Below are 13886 nucleotides of genomic sequence, written 5' to 3'. Positions count from 1 at the left end.
TAATACGCATTGTATTATTAAATATTAATATTTATATATTAGAAAAATGATAAAAGTGCAATTAAATTCATTGAAATGATATTTCAATATATTATATATAAGTATATAACATAACCTGCTCTATTGTATTACAATTATAGGTGTCGAGTTTACCTCATCATTGAATTGATCACTGTATTGGAAAAGTTACATCTGAATTCAATGATAAGTCATTGAGCGCATACGAAAAATGATTCTTATATTGAGGATAACCTACATACAGTGTTTCTCTGCTTAAATCGTGTATTTTTCTTAGTATCTCAGATATCTGTATATCTAACAATTTAAATGTCGTTTTATTCACAACAATTTGTAAGAAAATTCTAATTGAGTGGCATAAGTTTCAATTTTTTTTCTTCAAAAATTCACATATTTAATACAATAGTTTGATTTTAAACTATTTTAAAATAAAAATATTAAAATTTAACGAAAATGGACTAAATTACATAAGACCTATATAATTATTTTTAATTTCTAATTTTGAATAATAATTTAAAAATGTTAGTAAGATGATGAAATTAATAACTAATTTATTTTTTTAATTTAAAATTGTTAAAACTTAGCTATTATTGATTGAAATACTCTTACCAAAAGTTACAAAAAAAAAAAAATCATAAGTATATTTTAAATAAATATATTTGTCATGGAGATACTTAGGGTAATACAGGTCTTCTGTGACATACTGTATATTTATGTTACTATTATAAACTTATAAATAATTATCTTGCTATTAGTAATGCTGCAGCAAATGTAAATAATATTGGAGTATAAATAATAAGCAAAGCTTGATATGAATATACAAAAACTGACAATACTCGTAGTAGGTGTATAATAATAATGCTCATCACATTTCTAATAATTGAGCATTTCTATTGTTTTTCACTTTTATTGATGTACCAATAATGCGTTAATGCGTATAAAGGATAAACAACTGAATATTAACCTACTTTACTGAAACTTTTAGTTTCAGTGTTTGTATTTGTAAAATAAACATGAATCGAATTACCAATTAATTATAATATGTATTTGACGTGAGTATAAACTTTTATAACACCTCATGAAAATATGAAAGTTGTTTTATGTTTGTTATTAATGTTTCCATCACATCGTAATATCAAACGGTTTAATTACAAATTTGTTCTGTAAAATGTAAATAGGTATTATCATCGGTGAGCACATCCCGTGGGCTGTGATGCTCAATTCATGGCAGTAAACTTGTCAAAATGGTTGTGGCAGTGCGATGATAAACTGAGTTCCGATTACAATGATTCATTATAACGATTTAGTACTATGGCCACCATGGCAGTCATTTTTCAAAATTGTTATTTGTTTCTTTTCTTTCAAATATTTGCATAATAATAATAATATAATCTCTGTATTAGATTAGACAAATACGTATCAATAAATAACAAATGTATATAATATTATTCAACAGTGTCTACACTATTGGGTAGGTAGATGTATTGATGCATATATTATTATTAGTACAATAATCGCAGTAAAAACACGAAAATAAATACCATTATCTTTACAGGTTGCGATATATATGATATGTAAACAAAATTTAAATTGTATATAAAGTCTGCGATATAAGAAGGACTACTTAAAAGATATGTATTGCCATTTGCCATTTATTTAATAATATGTATGATTGTACGGCTTGTACGGCTTGTACGAATTTCTAAGCTCCGGCAATGTTGCTTTGCATAGAAAACAAAGTATTAATTCCCACCAATCTACTGACTAAGATGCAATATATATGCAACAAGTATAAGGGTAACGCTTTGTTAATAAAAATAATTTGTTATTAATAAAGTGTTTCTACTAATGACTCGACAATGATAGAAGAAGTTGGTTCGAAAATTAAATTAAATTTATATTAAATCAAATTGTAGTTCCCTACCAGGTTCAATAAAACAAGGTTCAATAAAACAAATGGAATGGTTAAAAATAGGTCTAATGGTTTAAAATATATATAATATTTAGACTACTGTTTATTTTATTCAAACAATTTTTTTAAATTATAAAATATAAATAGGTATAATAATATAATTATTATTAATTTTCAAATAATCAACAAAATCTGGGGGTATGAGGGGGGATGATTTCTAATATCTTTTAAGTCTATTTATTATCAAGGACTACAGTATCCTTAGTAGATATTATTCAGTTAAATTACTTAGAAAATACTCGTTTAAATTTCGATTACAAATACATAAACATTTTCAAAAGGCATCATATTCTTAATAATTTCAATAATAAAGGGCGGATCTCATTAAAAAAAAAAACTTTGTATTAGGTTGCTCCTTAAATTGCATAAAAAATCTAAATATATTAAAATATGGTTCGTGGGCATACTTAAAAATTCCAAAAATCAGAATATTTTATTACATTTATTATTAAATGGGCAAATGAGCAATAAGCATGCTTAGTTATTATTTTTTTTATTATATAGTGAGTGTGTGTACAAGACTCGAAATTCTCGATTTTCTGTGTTCAGCGTCTTATTGCCAACGGCTTGTGGTGGTGGAGGGAGAGAGGGTTAATTTGACTTGCAAAGTTACAATAGAGACAACGGGATAAAGTTTTCCAGCCACCGGCGACCTTAAACTGTCCGGACGAGAATATATTTTGCACCCTGCTGTAACACATTCAATTGTGTTCGATTCCTTAGATTGGAGATATGGGTACCTTTAAATTATAATACACGTTGATCGATTTGATTGTGTGTATAGTGATTGGTAGATATATATTATATACATACAAATAATACTTTTTGTTTGTTTGCGCGATCGAATATACACATTTCCAGGCGACGCTATTATTATTATACGTTCGACTGATGCAGTAACAAAGGGCACGGGAAATCTTATAAAAGTTAAAAATAAACGAAAAGAATTTCCCAGAAAAATGCTTCATAACAATTATTTACCGTTTTTAAGCAGATTGTAAACATTGTTCGTTTTTCTTTATAGTTTTGCAACCCCACTATACACGCTTTCATTCGATGGTAAACAAAATTCTTTGAATCTTCGTAGAGAGATAAATTCACCACATTGACAGTCGACGCAGTAAATTGTTATTCGATTTGTCTGAAAATAATCATCACATAATATTCTCAAAACAAACATAATTTTATCACAATAAGGTCAACGTCAAACATTGCATTATTAATCTGTACGAATTTGCTATTTTATTTTCAATTAAATAAGCCCTTCTTTTAAACAAACAATATTATAAAGATTTAATTTTAAAGAGAAAATATTTATGTATTTTTTTCTTAGATAAAAGTTTTAATTAAATAACACAGCCAAATGTCTTCTTAATACAAATATACATAGAATTTACTTTGAACGATTTATTTAATAGCGTTCAGAACAAAATAAGTTGACGATTTCGTCTATTATCCAGACTATATATTGTTATATATGAAGTCAAATAGAAGTATAGAACTATAATATAAAATAAGGTAAAAAAAAAACTGATTATAATATTATATATAAATATATACATTTTTTTCTTTTAATGATTATAATAAAAAATAATAATAATTTTTTTAGTGACAACTATTTTCTTGCCAAGAAAGTTTTGCTACTTTATAGGAATTGTTGCAAATCAGATTAACAATGTTATTTTATTATTGTAATACTTTATAATACTATTATAATATACATTGGGTATAGTATTATTCGTGAATTAAGTTTCATTAAATATAACTATTTTAAACGATTAATGAATAGGTACTAAAACTAAAAACATATATTGTAAAAAATATTTAAAATAAGAATCCGCATATAGACAAGATGTGTAACTATCCAAATATAATTAAGGCGTTGAGGCTATATTTTGTAGTTTCGCTACAAATCTACAATACTATTTGTTTAAAAATAATTGTTGCCTTTCATATTTTTAAATTTTAATTGAGCTTGTATCTAAATTTCAATAATTAACGTTTAAATTTGAACTTCAACAAGTAAATTCAAATTTCATATATTTATCAACATATTTTAAATCTATCGACTCAAACCAACATACCATATATTTTTTATGTTGATACAAATACAGTTTTATGATAAACAAATATAGTAAATATAATATAATTATGAAACTATGTTCAGTAGGTATTGATATAAATTATACGTTTTAAAAATAAATTATAAAATTGAATATACCCTTATCTATGTACATAATATATACGAGATGCGTACGTTTAAATATGTTTATTATTAATAATCAAAAAATACAGACACAATTTAAGATGAAAAACTCACTAACTAATAAAAATGTATTATTTGTATAATAAATTATATTAATTTTAAAAGATAAAAGTTAGAATTATAAAAATTAATTTTATTTGAATTTGTTGCCTAATGAATTTTTAGAAAAATAGATTACATTTTTGTAACAAAAAATATAAATTTACAATTCAGCTCCGAATATTTTTTTAAAATATGATGCGAATTCTCTATATTCACATTAAGCAATTTAATACTATAATACTACATATATTATAATAATATTACACCAACTTGAAATGTCAATTAAAATAACAGTGGTTATTTATTGTTCTAAATGCAGAAAATTTTACATGTAAACTTGTAAGTTGTAAGCAGTTTTTCATCAACCTATGATGAGCACTGATTTATATTGGTGATAATAAACAAACCATTTTAGTATCATTATTATTCGTCACGCATTAATAATTTTCTTGGGAAAAATAGAAAATATTAAATATGTATTATTATAAGTTATAACATTTTGAGTTTTAGATTACAATTTAAAAAACTTATATAATTTATAGTTTATTCAGTAAATAATAATAATAAGAATACATCTCAATGATTGACATTCTATAGGTATCAATAGAACACTCACATATCATTACTATTTTAATATTATCTATACCCTGGTATGTGGTGAAAAAAATAGATAGGTACCAGATAATATATATTGATATCTGGTATATACCACATAATAATATCATATTGTGTAAGTAATAAATATATTGTTAAGTATATCAGGGGCGATAAAATGGTAGTGAGATGGATGGATATTTCGCGTGAACTTTTTTTCAATAAACATTATTGTAAAATTTATAAAATTATAATATCTTATTGATATTTTTGTAAAGAAAATAATGTGAATAATAATATATTTTTTTATAATCTGATAAATTATTAATATTTACTGACTGTGGTATAGTCATATAGATAAATACTGAACTTATTAAATGTGCTTTGGGCTAAGAAAAATATTTGTTTAAATAAAGTAAATATCAAATAAGTATTTCAAACATAAAATATTTGTATCATAAAGTACACAATATAACTTTTAGGTTTTTTTCTTTCTTTTACAGCTAAATTAAAAATGTACTTAGAAATTAGAATGTTTATTTATGTCTTTATTAATAGATATTCTAGAGTTATCTCAATGACTCAATGGCTTCAATTCATCATTATTAATTTCGGTAGATAGTCACTAAATACAAATGTTGCGTATATTAAATCATTTTAATTTTATGTTATTAATAATTGTATTAGTTGATCTATAATCCTTAAATAATTATGTTTTTTATGATTATAGTGTATGTTAAAAAATTAGCGTAGTTCCAACCAATGGCCAATGACAAATTCATTTGAACGTCACTGATCTATATTATTATTATTATGTATGATTATGAGCACGCGTGAATTACCTATATTATTTTCAAATAATTTTGTATGAACCGCGCACACGACAGGTTAGTTTGAAAGAGGAAAAAAAAATATCACAACACTACAACGCCTGTCTGTATGTACACAGTGTTCGCCTACCCTATCCTCCCCACCACCGCCACCACCCCCACTCACTAATAAGCACGGCGTTATCGCGGATGCGATGATCTATTTTTACACTCGCCTAAACTCCGTCCGTCCCTGCTGACGACGAGTCGTCCGTGTCCGCTCAGTCTCGCGCATTCGCTTTTCTTCGACTGTTACAACTGTTCCGTACCGACCACACAGTGGAGTAGGTACGGCGGTCATAGTTGGTTATTGTTAATTTTTTTTTTCATCAAATATTTTAATAATATTTTTTTCATTAACGCCGAGACAAAAATCCCGTTTTTTGGATTTTTTTTTTCCATCGAATAATAAATAATCCATTTCTAGCAAGAGATGGCTCATTTCCGAAAAACCAAAAAAGATCACAACAAAGCGTTCATCATTCTCAGAAAGGTAAGTGCGTTTTAATTAACTTGTGTTTGATACGATTTTTGTGCAATTATTTTTTCCTATTTCGATTAAACTACCCTAGGTACTGGCTAGGTATACCTACCGTAGTATTTTTTATATAACTCATAGAGTCAAAGTGTATTATTATTAATTAACGTGTATTATAGTCCGTATCGTTTATAAATTGTAATTTCTTCCATCGTCGGATAATAAAATCATAGTCTTGATTTCCGCTAGTATTGGCTTTTAAACTATTATCAACCAAGCTGTGCGAAGAATTCCAAGTTTATACAAGTTGAATGCATTTTTTCATATGTAAACACATAGGTATCCAATAAATTGTTTTCACTTTTTTTTTTAACAGAAACAATATTATATAATAATTAATATTATAGTACCTTTAATATAAATTAATATAGAATAATCTAAAAAACTATGAATATTGACAATATTATGTATTATTTTGATAATAATTTAATGTAACAATGTGTCAACTTAAATTTCTATTCAAAATAAAATATACCTATATTGGCTATATTACTATCAATTATTATAATTTTTAATATAATACAATTTACTAAGATTTAAAGTAAAAAAATATGAATGTCTAGTATACTATATGTATTTGTATAAATATTATATGGTATAATAAATTAATAAATATTAGTGAAAAATAATAGAAAATTCATGAAAAATATAAAGAAAATGCGTCTAGCGATTTTATTCTACAAAATAAATTAAAATTTACTACACTAATATTTAATTCTGAATCACTTTTATTATAATAGGTAAATATGTTAACATATTTTTTTCATTATTAATTATTAATCATTTCATTATCAATTATCATTTAGGTTATAAACGTATACATTATTATGATTCGGTATTTGGGTTATATTTAGAGTTATATAATGTGGATTTTTATTTTTTTGACGTTCCCTATAGCTGTTATTGGCTATGTATTTTGACAATACATAAAATATACTTAATATATACAGAAAATTTAACGTAAAAAATATGTATAAAAACAACTTTGTTTTTGTATCTTTATATGGAAGTATAAAATAAGTCACTTTTTCTAAAACCAAGGGAAAATGGGTATTTCAAATTATATTTTATAAATTTATAATTTTTATACCTAGAGTTTTATAACGTAAACTGATACTGTTCTATGTATATTAGTAATAAATGTGGCGTTTTCCTGACAAATTAACCATATTTTCACAGAATGTTAAAAATTCAAATTTTGATGCAATCAATCCTACATCTCCAAAAAAATCAGTCAAACCTTAAAAATATAATGAACTTACTTATATTTCTTAAAAAATCTGAACTTTATAATTTGATACAAATTTAATGAAATAATTATAAATGTACTATATACTATAATGGCCTAGCCGCTGATGTATCTAAGATCAATAAGAAAAAAAATATATATTTCTTAACAAAAATACCACCGTATGTAGTCTTCTCAGTCCTTTCACATCAATACAAAACCTATTCTGCACAACCATGAAATGCATTTAAATTATGTTACATTGTATACAAGTACGATATATATACACACTTATATCACAAAAAAATGACGTCTAGATGACTTTCATGAATCTAAATGATTATATGTCTTAGGTACTTTATTATTTTACTTCCCAACAACGGATGATTAAAGCCAATTTTATAATAAATGTTAAGACCCCTTGCAACCTCTATAATTGAATGTTTTCGTTATTGTATTTTTTCATCCTATGTTTCGTAGCTTTCGATCAAATTTAATGGTACACTTAGGTTAATAATAATATATAAATATAAAACATGTCTGAAAGTATGAAAAAAACTAACAGAAAAGTGTATTCCCATCAATAAACTTAAATACATTATTTCATAATCTATCTTAATACATTATTCTATCAAAAGCCATTCAAATATTAAAGTAATTATGATTACCTGTCAACCGAAAAGACATACCTAATTTTATGTATACTCTCCTTGAAATATTTTAAAATTTAATATCTTGAAAACTTCGGCCATAAATTATTATAAATAATAATGAACAATCATATAAAATCTAGATCGATGATATTATTTAAATTGAATATATATATTATATACATATAATTTCCAATATATTTTTTAGCGTAAAGAAATTTTAATTCTATAAAATATTTTCCATTGCCATTTTCCAACAAACTTTAATAAACGCTAAAGAATTGTGCATGTATTTTGGCAGTATTCTATGCCTTGTAATTACATAATACCTAATTATATTATATTGTAGACTGTGATTGTTGATGCTTGTAAACATTTACCTTTAAATAAACTACAAAGTTCGAAGTATGAAAAAATGCACTTTTAACATTTTTACAATAAATAATAGTAAAGCCGAACTATTTATCTGAGTTCAAAAAAAAAGAATTTATTTTTATCAAGAATATTTTTGTGTGAATTTAACGGAAAATATTTCTAAAAAGAATGAACGTTTATTCTTCAATATAATTTAAAAACGACTTCAGCGCCACTGGCAAATTGGTATACATAACAAAAAAAAAAACCAATTTTTACAAAATGTTATTTACCTTTAGGCTTTAATAACTTTTATCATTTTTTCCTTGATAAATGCGTATAATGATAAAATAATAAAATACCAATAAAAAAAAACTTAATTATTTAAAACAAATTTAGTCACAAATCATTTTTAAACAGATAGTAAATTTTAAAACCTCAATAAATTTTCTTAATTCAATATCTTCAAGTTTGTGTTAACATTTAGTAATATATATATATATATATATATTAGCAAATTTTAATAGATTATAAATTTCAAAAAAAAAAAAAATCAATTTTTTGTTTATTAGTACCTAATAATTGTAATAATATATATTTTATGTTACCCTTTGTATTAATTATCCTTTAGAACATTGAAAAGTAAGTAAAAATTGCATTTGTTAATAATATAATGACATCGATATACTTGCATTATAAAAGCATTAAATATAATATTTTCCAATATGTAGATTGTGCACATGGAAACATAATAGGTACGTGGGTGATGACTTTTTTTTATAAAAAACTTCTCTTTTTATCTAATACTATTACATTTCTGGAACATTCTTTGGAATATGTTTTTCTTTGGATTGCTTATAAAACGTATTATATTGCCTATAATAATGTATATTATAATATACTTAAAATGCTGGGGTTTCGATGCACTAAAAAGTAAAAAGCAATAAAAGAATATTCTAAATAAATTCCAATAAAAATATTATAGTCTATTAAAGATACAGAGTTCAAAATTAAACTCTAACTTTATGTGCTATCTAATAGAATATCTGATATTCGATTATGAATTATGATCAAAATTAAAATTTTAGAAACTGTATTACGTAGATCTATAAATAAAAAAGTATTATATACAATAGTATATTATATATTATATATAAGTCATCAATCATGCGGATGTAGTTCAATATAACATTTAAGAATAGGTTTTATGTCCAAATTAACGAAATATATTATTTTAATACCATACGAGTACATTCGAACAATTTATTAACTATTAATCTATTGTTAGTATTAAATTATACTAACAAATTAGTCTTACAATTGTAACTGATATTTATATATTTTTTTTAAATTATAATAAAAAGAGCTAAGACTTTTAAATTTTCACCTCCTAAAAATACAAACTAAATTCAATTTTCTATAAAAAAAAACCTTTATCGAAGTTAATAATGATCAGAGAATTTTTTTCTTTAAGTACTTTACCACAAAAATAAAAAATAAAAATGCCACAAATACAACCAGTATTGCAATCAATTCCACTTATTCGAACAAATCTGTAAATCACTTGGACTAAACCCACAGGATATATAAAACTTAATTTTATTCTTAAAAAAAAAACAGAACTGTATAATTTAATTTAAAAAAAATATATAAATAAAACCTAGCCTTACACAAAATCTTTATACTCGTACAGTCGTACTAATGGCCTAGATGTCAATGTATTTAATGATCAACAAAAAATAAAATAAAATATAAATTGTAAAATTTATACATTCATTGTTTACTCAAAATCTAAAAATACATATAATTTTAGTATAATTGTATACACATTTCTGTCTTATAAATTATATTTATACTAATACTAATTACTAAATAATATATTAATATGTACTACATAATATTCATGTCATTAATTCGTATTTGTACATTATGTTTTTAATTGTGTAGCGTGATTTACTCCAAAAATGTCTATTAAATATATTTTCTTCTCGATTTTCCATATAATTATTGCTATGTTACATTTTATAATTTTCAATCATAAACTGTATTAATTGTATTCGTCAACTATAATACTACTTACTTATTTTTATTCTAAACATTTGTACTCCGTGAGATCCGGCTTATTTATTTCCCTTTTGAACCATATAAAATGTTCTACATTATTTTTCTTAAATTTGTTGTTCTAGTCTACTACAAATATTTTATTGTGCTTTAACGTTATTTTTTTTCGTTTCCAATAGTAGCAACACTATTACATCCAGTTTAATCATGATATAGTGTATTATTACTGTTATACGTGCATCATATAATGATGTTTACATAGTATATGACGTATAATATTTTGTAATATCGAGAGTTATATTACTATTCTAACACACGGATGTATTAAATGTATTAAATATAACATATATTTACTATTTAGTTCTGCAGGTAGTAAATACGTTAATATTACTTTATATAGTTTACTTACTTGTCTACTGTACTCGCAATTACTTAAACCTAATTTTTTTGAGTGATTTATTTTTAATAAACATTATGCTTGGTTCCGTGTTTGATATTACATCACTTTACGATTTAAAATTTGTTAAAATGTAAATGCAACATCAATAACAACACATACAAGTACAATTTACTGAATATTAAATAATAACTAACAGTAGGTATAACATAATATAAATATACGTATTATATGCACCTATGTAAGTATAAAATATAATAATTGTAGTGATGTTTAAGTATTATACTTTTAATTTATTACTGACAACAGGTATCTACATAATCGATATATACGCTTTATGTGTTGAGTACACAGACAATGCACATTGTATAATATTTAATTTATTTTCACGCTAAATAATGTTCGTTAAATTAACTATATAAAGCTTAAATATTCTCACGTTCCTTCTTAGTTTATTTTTTAATAGGTACAACAAGTTGTCAGCGTCTTGTTAGTAATGTTAAGACTTTAAACGTAACTAATAACAGTATAATATTATATTATTATAATAATATGAGGTATTTTGTTCGCAATTCTTCGTGAATTCTCTGCATATTTCAAAATCAAAGTCTGTCTGTGTTGTAAGAATTTCCTTTCTCAGTCATTTTTAATTTTCATTATTTTAACTATCTTTATATTTAACTTTTCAAAGGTCTTCAGTTGTATTTAATAGTAAATATATAATATATAAAAGACTATTTTTAGTATTTTTGTTTGTTCAAATTTGAATTAATTGACTTTCTTACATAATCGAGAATATCATGTTTTAATGAAAAAATCAGTTTCAAAATTACAAAATTTATTCTTTTGATCTCTGAATGATAGAATACAAATACAAACTATATAGTACATTAATATTTAATACATACATATTATTTAATAATGATAAAAATATTTTATTTTTGATGAATTGTCTAAAAAAACATAACTTAATATTAAATTGCTTGATTTTATAATTCCCAATTAGATAGAAACACATCGCATACTATTAAGAATAGATACTAGATAGCTTATAATATTTTACGTAACATAGTTTTTTTTATTTACAAAAGTACTATATCTATTCACTGAGTAGTTTATTCTATAGAAAAATATACCCCATAAAAAGTTTGGTATATCTAAAGAAAATATTTGATTTTTTTTAGAAAGTTTTTTATTTTTACCACACATATCATTTTATGAAGACATAATTTTTGTGACGTTTCTGATAGAGACAATGATTGATTTGATAACTTGTTTGACACAATATATAGTAGGTGATTAAACTTTATAATGTTGTACACACAGAGTAATTCAAAATAAATAAAAATATAACTTTCCATTTGTAAGTCAAACGTCGATAATGTATTAAGACACTAAGGGAAACAAATATGTGAATTTCAACCAAATCATCAACATTATATAGAGGAAGTTATAAAATCAATAAATTAAAAAGTGGTATGTAGTATAACATAAAATATATTAAAATATTATGTTACGTATCTATAGGTTCCTACGCGTATAAATGTTTAATTCTTAGTTCTTACACTTTGATGTGTTCATGGTAGGTATAAATAGTAAAATGTTAAATAGTTATATACACATAAGTACATAACTTACAAGTTAATGACTCGTCGTGAATCCTTAGAGATAAAAAATAATATACTAATACTATCACAAAGGGTGCACCGTAAAAAGTATTTGGTTAAAATTTACACAGAATTTTATATAAACATGATTCACTTGTGTGTAAAATACAATATATAAATACTGAGAGTGTATGAACATTGAAATATATTTTTTTTATACGTTTTGTATTATTATTACCTAATTAGCTATACTTTCAAAAATCCCATATGTTTTTGGTATTAACGAATCATTAATAATTAAAACAATTATTAGTTAACTGAAAAAGTGAAAAATGTTTCGAATCTTTTTGTTAAATTTGTTCATGTCTTCATGACGTAATATTAATATTATATAGCATTTTAAATTTATCATAAACATACTAGAATCTGGGCGTAGATTAATCGAACACCGCGCCCATGTAGTACGTTATTATATATATATCCATCGTAAATATATGAACAAAAAATAAATCATTGTGAAGTATATATGTCTCAATAATTTGTTGTCATCGATATATCCATTACATATTTATTACTACTTAATAATTAATTACAACATTAACAAATCGGAACTTCAAGCTATATATAATAGTCATCGTGCGTAACTTGATATTTCATCCTCTTGTTCCATTAACTTTTTTATTATTAGCCGTTTTTACTTTTTAATTTTTATAATGGCAAGTGTTACCGTCACATGTCGAAACCTAGACAGGGGCGAACTTAACCCATCTTTAAAAAAGGAGACGACGAGATCTTTACTGAAATTCTTAGCCTATATATACACCTGCTAGTCTAAGCTCAAATTATAGAACTAAACAGTGTTGACAGGTAAAAATTAAAATTGTATAAAATGTCCCTACTTTAAAAAGTTCCATATTTAAATAAATACATTTTGTAACAGTCTAAATTTAGTGTTGTCTTCTAGTATTTTACCAATGAAATAACTTCTCAAAAACCAATATTTGAATTGTTGTGGCGTCTACAACTGGTTCACTCGAGTAACTTGTCTCTATAGGTGAAATTATTTTAGTTAGAAAATATTTTTTTTTTTAAAAGAGTTGTTTTCTTTTAAAAACGCCATTATTATTTTTTTAATACAATTAAAAAACGTGACAATTTTATATCATTATATTGTTAATATCATATTTTCCGTGATCATTCAACGACAAACAAGTTACACAAAAGACATCATGATTCAAATATAAATCATTTACACCAACCGTGATAATAACTCGATTTTTTTTTTAATAT

General features: G+C 24.0%; 1 protein-coding gene across 1 annotated transcript in view; it reads left to right on the top strand.

Annotated features, from left to right (window-relative positions):
- Positions 1 to 5985: 5985 nt before the first annotated feature.
- Positions 5986 to 13886, top strand: part of LOC132928048 (voltage-dependent L-type calcium channel subunit beta-1-like) — a 53932-nt gene continuing 46031 nt past the window's right edge. The window contains exon 1 of the mRNA XM_060992610.1: positions 5986 to 6254. Coding sequence (XP_060848593.1) covers positions 6195 to 6254 — 60 coding nt within the window. The 5' untranslated portion in view covers positions 5986 to 6194. The remainder of the gene's footprint in view (positions 6255 to 13886) is intronic.

Source organism: Rhopalosiphum padi, chromosome 3 (genome assembly GCF_020882245.1).
Source record: "Rhopalosiphum padi isolate XX-2018 chromosome 3, ASM2088224v1, whole genome shotgun sequence".
Taxonomy (NCBI): domain Eukaryota; kingdom Metazoa; phylum Arthropoda; class Insecta; order Hemiptera; family Aphididae; genus Rhopalosiphum; species Rhopalosiphum padi.
Note: the sequence above shows the minus strand (reverse complement) of the source record. Positions and strands in the feature narration are given on the sequence as shown.